Source organism: Thermobia domestica, chromosome 7 (genome assembly GCF_964235325.1).
Source record: "Thermobia domestica chromosome 7, izTheDome1.hap1.1, whole genome shotgun sequence".
NCBI lineage: Eukaryota > Metazoa > Arthropoda > Insecta > Zygentoma > Lepismatidae > Thermobia > Thermobia domestica.
Window position 1 is genome coordinate 152,373,814 of NC_137460.1, and position 21,182 is coordinate 152,394,995.

The window sequence follows — 21,182 nt, forward strand, 5'->3', positions numbered from 1 at the left end:
TTTCGGTTTGTTCTTTAATTCAACATTCTTTTACAGCGCCAAGGATATGAACTGACCAACTAATGAGACATGCGAACTACATATGGACGCCAGAATCGAACCCTGGTTTCCTAGGCTTAAGACGTGATTATTAACCATTTATTAACAAGGGGACGCAAGAATGGTTGATGTTTCAAGGTTTTAACATGACAACGATGCCTCTTTGACACTAAACTTTCTTTATGAGCTGAACTAAAGTGTCTACGAGGGAGACATGTTAAGCGTCCTGTCTTAGTTCATGTTTTAATCTTACACATAATGCACAAGTCGGCAACAATGCAATTCTCACATTAAGTTTATTTTCAAAAGATAAGTGTTGAGAATGTGCACGTTACAAATTGTTATTTACAAAATAGGTCATACCATCATCACCACTCATAGACAATGAAGTCCAACTGCCGACAGCAGTTATTGATACGTGAATAATTGCTGTTGCATAAAGCATAAGTATGATCGATCCGCAAGTATTCACGACAGACATTAGACAATGGCAAAGAGCAAGGACAGATCGATTCTGTGGGATGGGAGGATAATTTTGACCAGAAAGTCATGTCAAACAAATTGCACGTGACAGAATCAAAAACAACACGCAAAGGTCTCTTCCTAATGACATGATTGATTGACAAATCTGCACTGCTCTGAAATCATGCTAATTGTGTTTTGAAATAATTGTCATCTTATGTTAATTTCTTCCAATAATAAATGACAGCTATGTGAATCAATTTGAATAACTTCTAGCAGTAATTCTCAATCTGGTGCTTTGGTGCACGCAAGGTCCTGAAAATTAACTTACTGACAGAGCCCTAGCTACGGGAGGGGAGCGGGGATTTCGCCCTAGGCACTGATAGCAAGGAGGCGCCGAACGAGCAAGAAGAAAGAAAGTGTTGGAAAAGAGTAAACGACGCAGTGCCTCGTATGAGTATTGGCGCCCTATACTCAATATTGTTGTCGGTTTGCAAAGAAATAAAGTTGTTAAAACTCATCTTGATCGCTCCGCTTGCAATTCACACGCTTCAATAAGAGTCACAAATTTTTACTTATTCGTCGATAGCAAAGGGGCGCCGAACCGAGCAAGAAGAAAGGAAAAGAGCAAACGACGCGGGGCCTCGTATGAGTATACTAAATCAATGTTGTTGTTGGTTGGCAAAGAAATAAATTTGTTAAAAAATCTTCTTCCTCACCCCACTTGCAATTCACACCTTTCAATAAGAGTCACAACAAATTTTTACTTATTACTTTGATTTGTTAATTACAATGTCATATACAAGGTGCCGAGTAATGACTTATAGTGTACGCAGGAGAGATTTCAAAATCGGAAACGGTCAAGTCTGAAGTACCTGTTCGGCGTCGTGATGGTGATGAGTTTGCTTAGTTAATCATGCTTTTCTATCCAATCGGATTAATGATGATGGTGAGAATGAAGGTATAAAAATGAGACGAATGAAGAGACACACGCAATATGGTTTTTGCGAGGGAATATTAAAATTGACCGTAAATAAGGGTAATAATAACATTTTCGAACTTGTAGAATAAGGGCTTAAGGGGTCAGAACTTAACCCAATAAATTTCGTCTTTTTCAAAGACTGATAACTACCAGTGATTTTTCTTTATTGGATCGACATATAAAATGCTTCCAATTTGGAGGAATTTATTGGGATCATTTCTTCATCAGCTACTTGTATCGCCATGATATTTTTTCTGTGCATACGCATCTAGTTGTATTTTATCTATCTTCATAATACAATGTGTGTGTGTGTGTGTGTGAACGTGTGTTAGTGTACTTTTTATATGTTAATTAATAAAAAGTAACCTTAAATTCAGAACTTTCATTCATTAAGGAATTAAGTAATTACTATAATTTCACACATATGTGTAGCCAAACTATATTTTGGATTTTAAATACAAACATTAAACATATTCATCTCCATATAAATTCACAAAGAAAGCTCCTTTTGAATTTCCGTTATACTTCACAATATATATATATATATATATATATATATATATATATATATATATATATATATATATATATATATATATATATATATATATATATATTACCGTTAAGAACTAAGGCCTATGGAACCCGGAAGTTCAATGTCGCGTTCATAAAGCCTCTATAATGACTTCTATCCTTACCCAATTGGATCTAGTTTCTACTTTGTATAACTATTTTCGCGAGATCCATCTTAATGTCCTCCCATCGGGGTCTAGGCCTTCCTAATGGACTTTTTCCTATTGGATTTCCAGTCAAAACTGAAAGCGTTCCTACTTTCTTCCATTCTCGCTAGATGACCTGCTTGCTCCGCTGAGCTTTAAGTATAAACGACAACGATCACAGCTATCACCAAACTTGGTTGAGAGACTCTAGACCATACACCGTATAGCCCCAATCTGTCGCCTTGCGATTTCCATCTTTTTGGTCCGCTCACTTGAGAAGACAAAAATTCCACACCGACGACGAAGTCAAAACATGTGCGCTGAAATGGCTGAAGGATCGTTCTAAAGAATTCTATGCCGCTGGAATACGGGCACTCCCACACAGATGGGACAAGTGTGTGTGCGTGTACATGGAAGTACCTTGAAAAAGAACAGTAATTGATTCGCATATTGTCTTCTCTATGTAACAGAAAAACAGAAATTCCGGTTATAACTTGACCGTGAAGGAAGGATGAAACAAAAAGAAACAAGGAAAAGCATAATCAGCGTTAAAAATAACAAGATACAGCAAGCTTTTGATTACTCTTTCTTATGAGAAGATTGCAATAAATACATGGTGGTGAATGAGCGGGATATCCTGGTAAAGTCAGAGAATTTGAAATTTCTAGAAAAGTTACGGAATTCTCAGAATTTCTGCTACTAGTCAGGGAAATTTCAAGTTTCCGAAACCATAGGGCCGTTGTGTAACAGTGTGGACATTTTTTTATCATAATCTTTCGTCATCGCTTCTCTACAGTATCAAACAAGTTATTTCAGAAAGTTTTCCACTGCTCCTTTAACCTGTCATTTGGAACAGACAGTACTTGACGGAATACTGAAAACAAAACAATATTATATATATATATATATATATATATATATATATATATATATATATATATATGGAAAGAAAGTTCTATTAACATTTGATTCAACAGAGAAAGGAACACATGTAATGTAAAATATTTTACAAGACATTATTGAATATGCACTTTTTATAATAGTTGACTAGCTAGCCTTTGGCTAGCTGGGAGCTCCGCCCCCAGATCCCCTCGTTTGCTCGGCCTGCGGCCTCGCATCTCTTACCTATCCGTCTTTGTAATAAGAGTGAATTTCGTTTGACCCAGCCGGGGGCTTCATCCCCTGACCCCCGCTTTTACCCAGCCTACGGCCTCGCACCTCGTGAACCCACAATTCTACTAAATTTCAAATTTCTTTTCATATTTCAACTATCTAAAAGATAAGACTTTATATCCCCAAAAAAGCGCGCATTTAAATAACATGAAAATTTCTTCGTCCCCCTTTAGACCCATTAAGAACTAAAAATATTCACTTTTGGCAATTTTCCTATAGGTTAGTCCCAGAAGGCTACAATCATGCAAAATTTCATCATTATAATCCTGCCGGAAGTGCCTAAACATTTTGGGGTGTAGAAAATATCCCATATAAATAACATGGGAAAGATTTTTCAGTTCCTTATAAAACCACTCTTTTGGCGATTTACATAGTTAGCTCTAACGAAATCGTAAAAGCATACCGAATTTCAAGTTTTTATTCCAAGTACCTAAAATATGAGATTATAGTCCCCCCCCAAAAAAAAGGCTTATTTAAATAACATGGGGTATTCTTCATCGCCCCTTTAGACCCCCTAAAACTTAAAAATATTCACTTTTGGCAATTTTCCTGTGGGTTAATCCCAGAAACCTACAATCATACCAAATTTCAACTTTCCACGTCAACCAGAAGTACCCCTTTATTTTATGTCAGTTCATGTAGTTTTATATAGTTAGGATTGTATTTTTTATAATAGTTGAAATCATGATGAAAGGAAAATTATCATCATATATTTGAATGAACAAAGGAAAGAACGTAAATATTGTAAAATCTTTTTCAATACTATTTTTTTATTCTTTTGCTCGAAATTTCTTCATAGTTTATTACAATACTTACTAACATATCTTCATTTTATTGTCCTAACAAACCAATACATATTGCCAGTAAAATAGTTTATATCAGCGTTTCCCAACCTTTTTCAACTTGCGGCACACTACGGGTGTAACTTGAATTCTCGCGGCACACACATATATTATTATTATTATTATTATTATTATTATTATTATTATTATTTGCAAGTACAAAATACCATGGTATGATTTTTTCTGTGATTACTGATCTCCTCCTCACAGAGATGAAAGCTCGATCACTGGTTTTCCCCTATACTAATTCATTGTGCTTATTTTTTTATTCTAATTTTAAAATAGAAAACAATTTATGTGAAATATAGGACTCAGATTTTTAAAAATACGCTTTCTTTTTCGAAAACTGTATCCAACCTTTCACTAAGAACGAAGATCACTAAATAACGAACGAACAAATAAATGTCTTGTACTTTTAACTTTGCTGTTTCAACAAAAATCGGTGCATATTATTGCAATCACACAGCTTGCGATGCGTCGAAGTCAAAACACAACTGTTGAACAAAGTGTTGTTCTGTCATTCAAGTGCGAAAGAGTGTTCTACAAACGTTCACTTGACGTGTACGATACAAGTGCTTCCATTTTTCGGTGTTAGTATGACTCTCAATTGAAGCATAACATAGCAGCTAAACGTGGAAATGCGTACAAGCCGAAATACTGTCTGCTACACAGTAATAGATGTAGAATAATATATTACAATTACAGTAATTTTTCCATGGAAGAAATTCATAGTAATGTGAAATACAAAAATGTACCATTCTTTCCCTATGTCTTGCAATTTGGTTGCTATAGAATTAATAATTTTGTTTCGATTTCCTCGCGGCACACCAGCGGCCCATTCGCGGCACACCAGTGTGCCGCGGCAGCCGCGGCACACCGGTTGGGAAACGCTGGTTTAGATTGATCGAGCTCCTGATGTAGTAACCACAGTATTTCATATCACGCCATTTACGAAATCCTGGCTACGTGCCTGCATGAGAGCAAAGGAGAAAAGAAGATTAATAAATGTGACTGCTTTCGAAATAATCGGTGGAACCTTGATAAAACACACGGGCACGCACAAACTCACATGGCCTCACTCTTCGCACCACAGATGAGCGCTCTACCACTCAACTACTGTATCCCAAGAAAGAGAGTACAAATTTGTCACCTCCTAAAGCCTTATTTCAAGTATTTTCGTCATATATATATATATATATATATATATATATATATATATACAGGGTGGTAGGAAACTCTACCGACAAAATTCGGGAGGTGATTCCCGACACCGAAACAAGAAAAAAAGTCCTTTTGCACTTTTCTCTAGGACACACAGTTTCAGAGCTACATGATGCCGAAAACGTGGCAAAATAGAGGCAAACTATATCTTCTCTATTTCGAATGATAGAGGCAAGGCGGCATGGTCACCTCAAAGGAACGAAACCTGCTTTATTCAAAGATGGGTATGTCGCAATTTTGAAATCAATGCACAAGGGATTCCTCAAAGGAACGTAGTGACTCCCGGATAAACTGTCAGGTAAAGATACGTCAAAATAGGCGTGAATGGATAGGTTTCCCACCTGGCAACCGTAATTAGTTGTAACCATGACGAGATCTCAAACAGAGACGAATTGGTGGACGCGTCATATTAGGTATGTGTGGTTGCATAACCACCAGGTACTGATGGTGACCAACAATGAAGTTGTGGATATGAAGTGTGGGTGAATACACTTCGGGAGGTGACTCTACAACTAGAAACAATGAAACAAGTCATGAACAGAAGTCGAAAGAGGCGGCGTGTTCCAGCAGGAACCGAGCAAAAGATCGCTCACACAGCGTGGGTAAAGTAGAATATCTCCTGAACGAATTGAGATTGTGACATCGGTCCACAAAATGAGAAAGAAAATCATACTCAAGGGAACCGATGGTGCAAACTGAATGGAGCAGATGGAACTGCGCAATGGGAGTCCATGCAGGAAGAAGGGGATTCCGCAAGGCAGACATGGTAGGGGCAGTGAAAAGTGAAACAGGCGTATATACTATGACGTGTTACGTATGGCTTACGTACGAACTGTGCGGTGAGAGCTGGAAAAGTGGGGATTCCCCATTGCAACGGTTCCACAAGCAGAGTACGCAGACATTGCAGGGCCGAGAATCGTTGTAGGCCCTACCGAGTAGGCAACTGAGGCATGGAAGACATGGACTGTATTTTCAAGGATGATACACTACAGCTCGTACTGGTGTCCGTGATGAATAAGTATCACAAAGAATGACACTAAAGGTTTCAGAAGTCTTATAACAGTCTTACCTGTGGCAACACTAAAGATGATGCTCAAAATGACGTCCACCACTCTGAACACAGGCATTCAGACGTCGTCGCACAAACCGGCGCACATGTCGAAACGTGTCTAGTTCTTCCCACAAAGCGTCACAAGCGGCTCGGATGCTTTGTTCCAATGTTTGGATATCAGGTACCGAAGTAACGTAAACAACAATTTTGAGATGCCCCCATAAATAGAAATCCAGAGGGTTTAAATTTGGCGACCGGGCAGGCCATGACATAGGACCGCCACGGCCGATTCACTTGCCCGGGAAAACAGTGTTCAAATAATCACGCACGGAGCGACAGAAATGCACCGGGGCACCATCGTGCATATACCACATACGTTGTCGTAAGACCAACGGCACATCCTCCAGAAGTGTAGGAAGTATCTCGCGCAAGAAGTTCAAATAGATAGGCTCAGTGAGTCGTTGTAGAAGAACAACTGGTCCAATGAGATGGTCACCCAGAACCCCTGCCCAAACGTTGATACGAAACTGGTGCTGGTGGCAGGCCTGTACCATTCTATGTGGATTATCTATAGACCACAGATGACTATTATGAAAATTCTGGATACCATCCCTTCCAAATTGGGCTTCGTCTGTGAACAAAATGGAGGAGAGAAAACCGACAGTTGTTGCCACCAAATGGAGAACCTGATTACAAAAGTCCAGCCTGGGAGGAAAATCCCCTGGCGATAGACCCTATACCCGTTGCAAATGATAGGGGTAAAAATTGTTGGCATGAAGGATCGACAACACCCTCTCATGACTGAAATTATGCTGACGGGCAAGCTCCCTGGAACTTACGCTCGGGTCATCGAGCACGTGTCGTAAAATACGTTCTTCGGGATGCACAGTGCGTTCCTCACGTGGTCTTCTCGTGTCATACATGGCAGGGTGAAACGTTCCGATCTCACACAAACGACGAAACAGCGTTGCAAATGTTGTATGATGCGGTTGGCGTCTATTGGGATATCGATCGTTGTATAATCGGGCTGCCTGTCTACCATTTCCATGTGCTTCTCCATACACAAAAATCATCTCGGCCTGTTCCTAATTGGTGTAATCGGCCATTGTCACAACACACTACACTATGAACGTGATTCACAAGACACAACGTAGTAGTTGCCCACTTCAACTTCACGGATGACTTTGACAGACAAGGTAGGTCTGCTCAATGGTAATGTATTGTTTGTTGGTTGTGCACTCAGTGTTTCTTCAGTGCTAACTCCTTGTGCATCGGAATGACCTGGACTGACAACTTGGGGGTCCTCTCCAGGCAAATCAACGAAGTACGTATGTAGTGTGGTTTAGCCGTATGGTAGCTATGGCCTTCTGTTTGTGACCGTGCAATGTTCCCGAAATTAGTCAATGTTTTGCTGTCAGTAGTGTTCGAATAAACGAGGGGGTGCAGGGGAAATCACCCTCACGTAAAAGCTTATCCGCGGCTTATATCATGAAAATAACATAGTATCCCTGGCAGGAATAATTAATACCATTGCATTGTTGGTTACCATCAGTACCTGGTGGTTATGGATCTTCACCACAGTGAAATGAAACTACCGCTAATTTTAAAGTTTTTAAATAATATCTTGAAAACAAATAACATTATTGGCAAAACAAAAACATAGTGCACTAGATAATATTCTGCATGTGATACCGTTATCACAACTCACCCATCTTCTTTGGTTGTGATGCTATTTACACAACCCGCAAAAAAATGCTAAATCTTTCGGCAGTTGCAAATGGAAAGCAGATAAGTGTGTTGTGATGACGGTATCACATGCAGAATCATAATATCTAGCACACTGTTTTTGCTTCCCCAATATTTGTATTTATTTTGAAAATATTACAGAAAAACTATAATATTAGCGGTAGTTTAATTTTCGCTGTGGTGAAGACCCTTATGCAACCACACATAGCGAATATGACCTGTCCACCATTTCGTCTCTGAGATCTCGGCACGGTACAACTAACTATGGTTACCAGGTGGGAAACCTATCCATTCACGCCTATTTTGACGTATCTTTACCTGACAGTTTATCCGGGAGTCTCTACGTTCCTTTGGGGAATCCCTTCTGCATTGATTTCACGATTGCGACATACCCATCTTTGAATAGAGCAGGTTTCGTTCCTCTGAGGTGACCATACCGCCTTACCTCTATCTTTCGAAATAGAGGAGATATAGCGCTCTAAAGTGTATTTTGCCCCGTTTTCGGCATCACGTAGCTCCGAAACTGTGTCCCCTAAAGAAAAGTGCAAGAGGACTTTTTTTCTTGTTTCGGTGTCGGGAATCACCTCCCGAATTTTGTCGGTAGAGTTTCCTACCACCCTATATATGTATGTATGTATATATATGTATATATATGCATGTATGTATGTATGTATATGTGTGTGTGTTACTCTGTCTTCCCGTTATTTTGGAAATTCTAAAACAAAGAGAGAATATGGCCTGAGACCTGAAAGAAAACCGAGTCTACAATTTAAAACTAATAAAACGGGAGAGAAAATGATACTTACCCTACTTAGCCTTGGAGCAAACAAGGAACTCCTTCGTCGTTCTTCTGTCATAATGATCACTCACTAAGTATATTGCACAACAAGACTACTGTTTCTTGAGATCAATGTTTATCTCTTTTCTTCTTTTTCTCTTTCTTTTTATTATCTCTTCTTCCTAGGTGACCTCCCGTTTCTGGTAAGGAAATAGAATACTCGAAGCATTGAAAGTAAAACTTGATGGTTTTCCAGTGTTTGGCTGTTGCCTGGAACGCCTATCTTATCCAGACCTGGAACAAGAAAAAAACAGGCCGACCTTCAGAAGAAGCAAAAGTAATACTCGCCCAAATAATAAATATCTTTACAACATTTATATGACACCGTACGAAGACAGGAAGAGGGAAAAAATCTTTAACAGTTAATTGTTCATTTTACCTGGTATATTATTAATTAAAAGCTGTTGTAGTTATTTGAGAAGTATCAAAAACACAGTTGACAGAAATTTGCATACATATGAAACAAAACTATATTACGGAAAGGGAAGATCGGAGTTAGAATTCCATGAAATTACGATTATCTGCAAGACAAGAGTTGTCACTGTCTTGTCTCGAAAAGTTGTGAAAGTGATGTCTTGTTTCAGACAGTATTGTTTCTGCTGGAAGAGTTGTCTCGTTTTATGGGCAACTCTACACAAAATACTCAATTGATAGTCTACTTTTATATTTTTATTTCTGCAATGAGAGATCTAGGGTTCATTCTTTCTAATGGACAATAACTAATAAAGCTTCCTATTCTAAAGAATAAATTTTCAATGGAAAGAAAATTTTCAACAAATACAAAGCTACATATCCTGCAGTGCAAATACACACTTAATTTTAACTTAATTATAATCCGAAACTTTCGTATAAAGAGTGTTTAACCCTTTATGAACGACTATTTTAAATCAGTCTTTCTCCAAAGACTTAATAAATAAATAAATAAATAAAAATAAACAATTTTCAAACTGAAGTTTTATTACATTGCAACACAGAATAATTTGCATAATTTATTTGACAAATAGGGGTGGCTATTTTAAATTAGTCTTTCTTCAGAAACGAAAAAACACGAAATGAAATTTTATTATGTTGCAATATACAGAAAGACTTATTTCACAAACGCAATTGAGGCTTATAATCCACTCCTGCCATCTCAGTCCATACTCTGTGTTTATATACTACATCATCCTCAACAGAACGATCGGCTGTGTTTTATGCCACATCCCTCTGTAAAGGATTAAATTAGTGCACTACGCACGTAACTATCCATTGTTACTATAGTACGGAAGGAATAACGTTGTTGGCTTCCAGCGAAAAGTTGTAGTGACGTTTATGGGGAGGGGCTAACTTTGTTAGTCATGGCACGCTGAGCGCAGTAGACGGTTGGTGGTGATCGGCTACCCTCTTACCACACCCCAGTGACGAGCAGGTCCAAGCGCGGGAAGCCAAGGACGTTATACCTTCTGGACTATAGGATATATAACACCACCTCTATTGGAATAAAACGGGAAACTAATTATGAACCATTTATGTTTACTACCGAGAGTAGCGACACATACAGCTGAGGTGAAAAGTTTTTTTGCTTCCATCGACGTCCACGGCGACATTGTTACTCTTTGGTCGATTAGAGTATATGTCCCTTTTCAGAGAGTGAGAGAGAGAGAGAGAGAGAAAAGAATCAGACCACAACCCCAGAAAGAAATACAGGGATATAGGTGATAAATTCTCTTTAGAACACCAATACTATCGAGTAGGAAAACTAATTATTATTATTTTAACGAAATCAATAACGTAAAATATAACCCAAATACTTAGCTCAGCGCACTGGCCTATAGACGAGAAAGGGCAATAGCCGTTCAGGCTTTTTAATTGGGTTACTGTATGTGGTTAGCATATCGGCTCTCACTGTCACCATTTCGTCACCTCTTAGTTTGGTTGACACAATATAACCTATCCTTTCGGAAAATCGGAACTGAGATCACACAGATACACACTTCAACCATTTTATTAACCCTGGTGATGACTTTCAATATGCGTATATGGGGTGAAAGTAGAACCGCCAAAATACTGGTAACCCATTTTGAACATAATCGAAAATATGCCACGGGAGAAATTTCGTTCCTCTCGAAGGGATCACAAACAATAGGCAATACTAGTTTCAATGTGAAAAAATCCCCCCGCAAAACTGAGTTTTAAAAACACTGGTGCCCGTGTTCCCTTATTTTTAATGAGGAGTTTATAGTGAGATACTCAATTTTTCGCATAAATTTTGACCCCCATGAGGTACTGTATTTTTACATAAATTTTGAATCTCCTCTACTCCCTTCGGATAACACCCTTTAATCAAGGTAACATAACAAAAGCCCAGCAGAGAGCTGGTAATTACTATGTTCCACATTTTATTTTAAACTGTCCAACTGTTTACCCCGTGAAACTGTCACAGACAACAGACAACATCGTTTTCAATGTGAAGGGGGGGGGAGAAATATTAAAAATGTCATCCTTAAAAAGGGAAATTCTCAAAATTTCTGGGACAGGTGTCTACTTATTTTCAATAAGGAGTTTTTATATCAAGTTTTATCTTCCTAACTTGACACGTTAGTAAGATATTTTTTGCATACATTTTGACCCCCGCTCCCCACCTTAGGATACGCATTTTAATCAAAGTAATATGAAAATTATTCAGTTCGAAATATGTGATAACGATATCCAAAAACTCATTTCAATCGATTCAGCCGTTTTCCTGTAGTGTGATCACAAAGATCCTTTTCACTCTTATATAAATAGATTATGAATGTAATTAATTTCTGTCAGCAGTTCGCGCCCTCTTGGACGCTCTTCACGCCCCACTGACTTAGTTAAAACGAAGATAAATTTAGCTTACTTCTTATTAGATACTTGACTTTGAAATTAGAATGATTAAAGAGTATTATTATTATTATTATTCAAGGCCACGAACAATTTCTTAATAAATATTATTTTTCTATTGTATTTAGTCTCGAAAAAAAATCAAGTGTACAAATAAAAATTACAATTTAATAATGTTAATATATCTTTTTGAATAAAGTGATAGGAAATCCCTCACGTCTACTGAGGTCAGATAATTAAACAATAGCATTCATATTCTTGATAACAGTTTCTTCGAAAAGTCTTTAGTTTAAATGTATTCTCTTTTTCTGTATAGGTAAAAAGGAATGAGTGATAACTACGATTGAGTTATGATGGAAAAGTGAGAGGGAACAGGAGAATACTAAGAAGCACGCAATATTTTCCACTACAAATATTACTTGGACTCGATGACTTGAAACACATTTTAAGAGATTTAAGTGTTCTACGATTGCGCTATCGAAAAATTCAATATAATCCACAATTCAATGAAGTTCGATTTCCAAGTCGTTTAGATCTAATGCCTGGACCACACGGACGCCTTTAATGCGGAGTTAGCAACACGGAAAAGTGGACGTGATTCTTTTTCGGACTATATAGATGCTAATATTCAGCGTATGCACGGAATGTCAAAGCTTCTTTTCATCAGTATAAAATAGTCCCTTTTTATGTTAAGAGTGACGAAAGGAGAAAAAAAAAATTGTCGTCGTGAAAAAATCTAATTCGAGATTTCAACGGATTTACGTTTCATGGCTCACAAATACCGAAAAAGTGGTTTTTCGACACCGGCCATTTGTTCATCCTGATTGTACACTCACCTAGGTTATACCGTTCAACTTCTCTTAAGCAAATTTTAAACTTAAGAACCCTCTCCTGAGGAGAGGATCGAATTTTCTTCCTATCCTTAAAAAAAGGTTACTTCATTTAAAAGTAAAAACCCAAAACTGCGATTTTATTAAAAATGCCTCTAACGATTTTGTTTATATTTCATTGACCAATTTTCCAAAAACAACTTCATTATGTGACTGAATAATTTCTCTGAGAAAAAACAACAAAGGGTAGTTCATTCGTGGAGTAAGTTTTCTTTCAGACGATTTTCTCAAAAACTACTCCGGCAATTTTGTTTATATTTCATAAATATTTTATTAATAATCTGACAGTATGGTAAACTCATTTGTCCTGAAAAAACTCTACTAGGGGTAGTTTATTCTTTGATGTGTGTTTTTATTTTCGGATGATTTTCTCGAAAAGTCTCGGGAGGTTTTCTTTATATTACATAAATATTTGATTAATACCCTGACAATGTTGCATAACTCATTTGTCCTTAAAAAATGTACAACGGGTTTTTCGGATGATTTTCTCAAAAATGACTCATGCCATTTTGTTGATATTTCAAAAACATCGCATTAGTAACTGTTATAATACTGTGTAAATTATTCCTTACGAAAAAAAAATACATAGGATAGAAAGGCGATTTTGGTACTACTTCATTCTTCTTAAAATCTTGCATAAATTGCTCCATGAGAATGTCCACAAGGGGTAAGTTCATTCTTGGAGTGAGTTATAAACAAATATTTCATTAATAATCCTAGAATATGCCATAAGTTATTTCTTATGGAAAAATCTACAAGAGTTACGTTACTTTTGGCGATCAATTTTCTTTCGATGAAGTTTTCCGGAAATGATTTATAATTTTGTTCGTATTTTATAAGAAAATGTTTAATTAATAAGTGCAACACATGATTTAGTTCAAGGAATTGGAGAGAGGAAGTTTAGAGCGGAGGCCCGTACCTTTTATTAATTTTATAATTTCTCATTTATAACAATCACTTTTGTAGTTCTACACTAAACTTTGTACCGGAAGGACGCCACTTATTGCTCTCAAGTTTCTAAATATACTTGTGTACGCAACAATCGTGATACTAATCGCGTGAATTGCATTTTTGACGATATTAATTTTTCCTCCTCCTATTAAATTGTGGGGGTTCCCAAAATCCCTACTCTTCTCTACGCCACTGAATATTTCTAAATTTTCTCTACTTCGCATTACGAACACCGCGTTATTAACGCGACCAGACATGAATATTCTCAACGCGCTAACCGAGCGTTCTCATTCCGCGTTGAAAACGTTTGTTGAGTTGAGTCATTCCTGACGTTAATGCTTCATTGTTTGCGCGACGATTTTCGTTTCCGTAGAATGCAGGCCTAACGTTCACGCTGTAGACTCCGTCTTATGAAGCCTTGGAGCAAAAGAGACACGAATTACTTTCTACACCCTATAGAAAAAGATAGAATGTCATCTAGTACTACACATTTTTTGGAAGAACATTTCCGAAGATACCGTTTTTATAAGTATTATAATCAGATATCATTTCTATCTTCAGTATACGTATGTGTCTTCTCCACGGATGTTTGTAAGGATTTCGTGAAATATGTTTTCGACAAGTTCTCTGTCGACGAAACATCTCAATGATTCTATAATGGTTTACGGGGCACACTCCGTAACGGTTTGCGTCAAATGAGTTTCAGTTTGCGATATTAGGCAGAAAAGTTACAACTGATTTTCGTGTGTTTTGAATTACGTTAGCCTTCGCAATTTTTCCGGCACGTAATGATCCCCCGCGGCTTCTTTGTGGTTATATGGTTAGCTTGCGCGCTCTCGGTGCAGGAGACCGGGGTTCGATGGATATGGTTGGTCACATGATTCGGATTCCACGTTAGTCTGTAGGTTTACGTGCTATATGTATAGTCTCTGTGCTGAAAGGGTACTAAACTCTAAGTCAACCAATGGTAACAAGTCAGCAAAATATTTCTCTAACGATTCGGGGTGGGGGTGATGAAAACTTCTGAAAGTAAGTTGAGTTGAGTTGTTTTTGAGTTTAACGTCCCGTTCAGCAGCGAGGCTATATGAGACGTGGACCTACTGATTAACGTGGAATCCGAACCACATGAGCTCCCGTCGGGAAATTCTGAAAGTAAGATACACAATGAAGTAGAACTTACATTTTGTACTTTCTTGTCTTCATATGTAAATAACCTAAGAAAAATATGCATACGGAAATTCCATTTGATTTCTATATGCTACAATCTAACAGTTTGTAAAATACTGTTGCACTTGAAAAGGAAGGGAAGGAAATTCTAAATAACGTTCATATTCTCGACCATTCAAAAAAAAAAAAAAAAAAAAAAATACAATGACGATCACTTCTGTATAAAAATATACCACATACATAACTATTATATGATAAAGGCAAAAGAAAGAAGAAGAAAAACATACCTATAGTAAATTGCGAACATCTATAACCAAACACAAATAGCACAAGACGACGCCTAATCAAGGAAGACGGACTCGTAAAAATAGAGGAAAAAGTAGAAAAACGGAATCGAGCGGTCTGCTGACGTAACGTAATGACACACCGCAAACAATTCCAGAAAGTTGAGCTACACCTTCTTTCCTTCATTCTCATCGCACTTAAATGCACATCCCACGGAATAAGGGAGAGAGAGGGGGGAAGGGGGAAGCGGGGGCAAAGAATGAATTGCGCAACCCAAACTGGCTGTATCATTACTGTAGTTTTGAGCAATTTTTAATTCGCATGAAGAGTTCCGGTGATTGCTCCTACTGAACGAGAATCTTGCAATCACGAATGAAAACAGTGACTAATACATTAAACGTTTTCAGGCACTCAAATGGCAATCGTCTAACAGATTGACACAATTCTATATTATTATTATTATTATTATTATTATAATATTCAAAAACGTTAATCTTTCCATTGATTCTTATACCTTGGCTTCTTAGCACCAAAAAAACAGGCTACCTCCTATCCGAGGATTTTCCAATTTAGCTTTAATTTCTTTAAAGGGATCGGGTAGGCAAGCGGAGGGGCATGGAAACTTTAGGGAGAAACTATTTTTAAAAATATATCGAAATGGATAGTTTTATATTACTTGATCATAAATTACAATACATCATGTCTAGGGGAAGGGGAGGATGCTCGGTCCCATTTCTGGCGTCCTCATTGGAGAAAAACTGGCCAACCCCTGCTCAATTTGTTTAATGCAATGGTTCTCAACCTCTTTTGACTGATTACACACTTTACTGAACTTCCAGAACATCTGATTTCTAAATTCTAAATTTTCGCGACACACCCTACGGGACTGTGACACACCAGTGTGTCGCGACACATCGGTTGAGAACCACTGGTTTAGTGCCTTATCGATTGTAAATTTAGAGTTTAACGTTCCTTTTCAGCACGAAGGCTATATAAGACGTGAACTTTTGTGCTCCTTCGTGGATAAGCGGTTAGCCTACGAGCCTTTGGCGTGGGAGACTCGGGTTCGATTACCGGCTGGAGCTCATGTGGCTCGAATTCCACGTTAATCAGTAAGTCTACGTCTCATGTAGCCTCGCTGCTGAACGGGACGTTAAACTCAAAATCAAGTCAACTCAACAAGTGAACTTTACATGTAACCCAAACCCACATGAGATCCCATAGGAATCGAATTGAACGTATGTCCTTGCGCTAAACACGCGAATTCTAATCTAGCTAAAAACGAACTCTTTACTGGCCCCAGCTAGCTAAGTTAGGTAAATGGCTAGAACATATTTTCTTGCTAGAATAGTTGATAAGACTTATACCTAGAGCTAGAAATTTTAGGTGCAAATTTTTGGTTAAAAAGGTGCAAAAAATGTGCAAATTTCAAAAGTAAATATTCATACAGACAGTACTAAAACTTATTACATCATATATAGGCAGTGGGTGTCATTTAAACGTCCAGAGGGAGGGGTAACTGCCTCCTGAGTAACTGCGAAATTTTTATATACATTTTAATTGGTAGGATAATAATATGCGAATGAAAAAATGTGAAACTCCACTTAGTATATGATAGCAAAGCAAAACTGAAACGATAAGGACTGTATGTGACTCAAAAATTCACTCATGCATTAAAAAGTCTGTCTTAAACAAATTCAGAACACAATGTTATATTAAGTAAGAAGTCCGGAAAACTTACATAAAACAAAATTTTAACATTATCTGCTTTTTCTTTCTTTCTTTTTCATGAAGCTGCATCTCCGATCACTAAGTAATATTTGTATGAGAAAAGCACTCAACAATACCGATTGCTGATAGCAGTGATTGATCGGTTTGGCACCACCTTTTACTTCCTCGCCTAACGAAATTGCACAGAAGCGAGAATAATGTAATATCGCACATGTTCAGTGATCCTTGTTTAATTACTATAGGAACAGAATGTGGTCAAGGAGCAAAACACTGTGAAAGATGACAACATTGTGAAAAGGTGTAACAATAGGCTTGCATTAAATAGAACATAAAAAAAGAGTGCACCATGTGCAATCAAAACATAGAAGTATGTATTTAGTATTTCCTTTGCAAGACAAGCTAATTTGGCTATTTTAATAACAAATAAATAAATAAAACGAAATAAATTAAAGGTGCAGCATTGATAGTTCCTAAATCTGCTTATAACCGTATAATGTGGTAGCAAATGATAGAAGACTTCCAGAGGTGGCTCAACTGAATCTAATGAAAAAAAAAAAAAAAATGTAACAAATGTAAGTGGAAACTATAAGCTACCGAAAGCATATGAAAATAAAACTAATCTGGTAACTATGGGGCCTTGAAAAGGCTAGACGGTCAAGTAAGACTAAGAGAAGATGAGGTAGGATACACACAGATGAGTGCAAGGGAGAAAAAAGCCGTAAAAGTTAACATATGCACAGCTATTCAGCAGAAGATGCTAAAAAGAAGATAAGAAGTCTTCTCTTCCAGACGCGTTCTCTTCTTCACAGGGGATATTTTCAGACGAAATAGGAGATCGAATGCAAGAAATTGCTTTTCTTATACATAGAATCCTTAAAATCCAGTGGTTATGTTCGGAAAAGAAGTTTCAATCTCAGGACAATCACCAAGGAATGGGAATCAAATGTTTTTTTTTAACATTTACACGCATAATTACCGTGAACACAAAACAGCTAAGAAAAACAGGTTACAGAACAGAGGTTGCAAAAAATTAGGGAAAGGAGGGCATGAAACACAAAATGAAATGAAATGAAATCTTTAAGTTTTACGTCTCACAGTTATGCCGGTTAGGCTAAAGTAGACGATGACGATAAGAAATGAAGAAAATAGTGGAATGAAGAAATCGGAGAGAAATGGGAGAAACCCGAGAAAACCCACGCTCACGGTGTTTGTCCACCACAAATTCACTTGGCGCGAGCTGGGATCGGCATGAATCAAAAGAGTACAGAAAGTTGAACAACGAATTATGAAGGAAACAGACAAAGTAAGGAAGAGTTTTACCTGTTTCCTCCCACTTTCTTCATTCCACCATTTCATTCATTTCTCATCATCACCGTCTCCTTTAGCCTGGCCGGCATATTCGTGGGACGTAAAACTCAAAGGTTTCCTTTACCATTAAAAAGAAAAGCGTCTTTGAAGAAAACACAATGCACAATATAAGTTACCATTCAAATGTTAGCCATTTGCCTTCACACAACCTTCCAATAGATTTGTGGTCGCATCTCTCTTGTGACATGAATTTTCTACTACTCAGTACATTTTCTGTTTTTAATTTTGTAAATTGTGATGTTTGGTAGTGCGGCCATTTCAGAAAATTTGAAACCAATCACTCAAAGATTGAAAACTATTTACAAATGAAACAATTTCTTTCGTTATACAGAAAAATGTGTAAATTTTACTGATTCAGCAAAATAAACCTGTCGTAGTAGAAAGTAGTGGTTTTACGAGTGACTGAAATAGGAGTTTGAGCACTGGTGCTGGGTTGGCACTTGCAAAGCAGTTTTTCGTAGATTGTCATAACGTTAAAATTAGCAGTTATGTAACGTACTGCATCTATAAATATGTGAACATTATTCGACTTGTAATTGAGTATTATTTTATTGCAGCATTTAAGTTGCAGTGGTTTCTGTGTTAACAACAAGGGGTTTTGATGTCACGTCCGTTACCAAAATAATAAAAAAAAAGTTTGCATAAATTTTGAACAAGATCAGAGAAAATTTTCAATTTTAGACCCAAAGTTAGTTTTTGTGGAGTTTCCTTTGCAGAAATTTAGAAGTCTGAAAATTGATTTATTTGGTGTTTTAAGGGCAACGGACGTGACACGTTTTAAATCAGCTGCTTAAGAAAGTGTTTTACCTACGCTAATAACAGTTTATTTGCATCTTCGTAGACAATAAGTACACCAAAACGGATCCTCATGGCAAAATCAAGGGAAAGAAAGAAAAATAATCCAGAAAATGGGAAAAATATCTTAAAAGAGATACGGAGAGAAAAAGAGTAGTTTGACGTAAAGAGAAACCAATATTACAGTGTGATAGAAGAAATAGATGCCAAAAGACAGAAAGATAGAGAGAGGCAGAGATTGTGTAGGTTAAGGAAGAAAACAAGAGAAGTAGGAACACCACCAAAGAAAAGAGAAACGTATAATACCCCCCAAGTTTTCGGAAAAGCAAAGGAGAGAACTATGGAGTCTTTGCCCAAAGGCCAAAGCAAGCGAAAGGCTGTTGTGCAAGGTGCGGCGTACGCTACCTCCTGATGTCTGCAAGCATTTATATAGTACGTCGGTAACGAAAATGATTAAACCAATCAAAAGAAGAGACACTAAAGTAATTGCACTTTATTGCGGAGATGACTTAAGTCGCCAAATTCCCACCAACAGATGTACGATCGTACAAAAATAAAGTGACCGTGAAACGATAAAAAATTCCAGTTCATTACATGTTAATGACTATAGGAGAAGCTTACAGTAATTTTGAGAGAAACATCCAACAGTTAAAGTGTCAAAAACTAAGTTTTATTTACTCAGACCTCAGCATGTTCTTTTCATGAGCGAGAGTCCTCGCAACGTTTGTGTCTGCAAAGTACAGTGAATTTTTCGTATTTGGTTGGAGGCTTATCAGGTTGTCTCTGGTCTCGAGTATTATCACGCAGCTGAGGAGATTTGCACGAACAACTATCTCTTTTACGTGCCCAAGGAGGACATTGAAGGAAGCAAGGTACTTTTGGATACACCTTGAAATTCAGTGTTAACAATTCCAGGCTTGCTTCGTTATCACCACTTTCAATCAGTCGTTCTTTCAGAAAACAATGTTCAGAGGGGAGGCACACGTAGTATTCCGGGGAGCACTTCTGGTACTATTTTATTTATTATAATATTATAGACGTATTATTTTGGTCTCATCCGGGGGGCACTCTCAGAGCACCGCGGTGGCTCAATGGTTCACCTCTGGTGCTTGGGGTCCCGGGTTCGATCCCAGCCCCCGCCAAGTGAACTTTGTGGTGGACAAACACCGTGAGCGTGGGTTTTCTCGGGATTCTCCCGTTTCCTCCCACTTTCTTCATTCCACCATTTCATTCATCACTCATCATCACCGTCTCCTTTAGCCTAACCGGCATAACCGTGGGACGTAAAACTCAAAGATTTCATTTCATTTTTTTTTTGGTTTTGACTCCTGTTCTGCAGAATGTCCTTAGTCAGTGTATTGTAGGACATCCCCAAAGAATCATCACGAGAACTGGAAAGTGATCTGCTAAACACGAGGAGAACCTAGAGACATTTCTCACAACTCTAGGCCTGCACACTGACGTCTGTTTATTCATTTAACCAAAGTAAAACCAACATAAAACATATTGCTTGACTGGTTTGAATAACATTCTATCAGCATTGAGGCTATATGAGACAAATGCCTACAGTTTACTGTGAAATTCAGACCCTATAAACTTTCACAGTGATCAAACTCGAGACTCCTGCAAAGAGCCTATACTAACGATATAGCTTATTTCAGGGATCATGATACTGATACAATGTCCAGGACAAATTCACTTTCGACCTTCCAAGCTGTTGAACTATGATTTTCTATATACAAGGTTTGTTCTTATTTGTCCCTAAGCTCCTTGATCTTCTTCAAGAATTAAATCTTAGAAGGAAGGTTTTATACGGTCTTCTATAGTGCCCTGGTTGGCGTATCCTTCTACGGAACGATAATCCAATCGGAAACTGAGTCAGACAATTCTCGAGGTTTTCATATATTTGTGTAAAGTACCCAGTGGCGTATTTACGATTTTGTTTCAGGGCGAGCTTGGCTAACTTCTTATTCCTGGTGATGTGAAAATTCTGCAAGATATTTCATTTACCTTAATATAGTAAATACAATTTCGAAGCCCTCCTTAAATACACCACAGAAAGTATCAATCACTGT

General features: G+C 37.6%; 1 protein-coding gene across 2 annotated transcripts in view; it reads right to left on the reverse strand.

The window, feature by feature from the left end:
* The window catches only part of LOC145690499 (band 3 anion transport protein-like), a 484,586-nt gene that overhangs the window by 278,865 nt on the left and 184,539 nt on the right, over positions 1-21,182 (reverse strand). For both annotated transcript variants that reach the window (XM_081765430.1, XM_081765431.1), the window contains exon 2: positions 9,042-9,307. In XM_081765430.1, coding sequence (XP_081621556.1) covers positions 9,042-9,092 — 51 coding nt within the window. In that variant the 5' untranslated portion in view covers positions 9,093-9,307. The remainder of the gene's footprint in view (positions 1-9,041; positions 9,308-21,182) is intronic.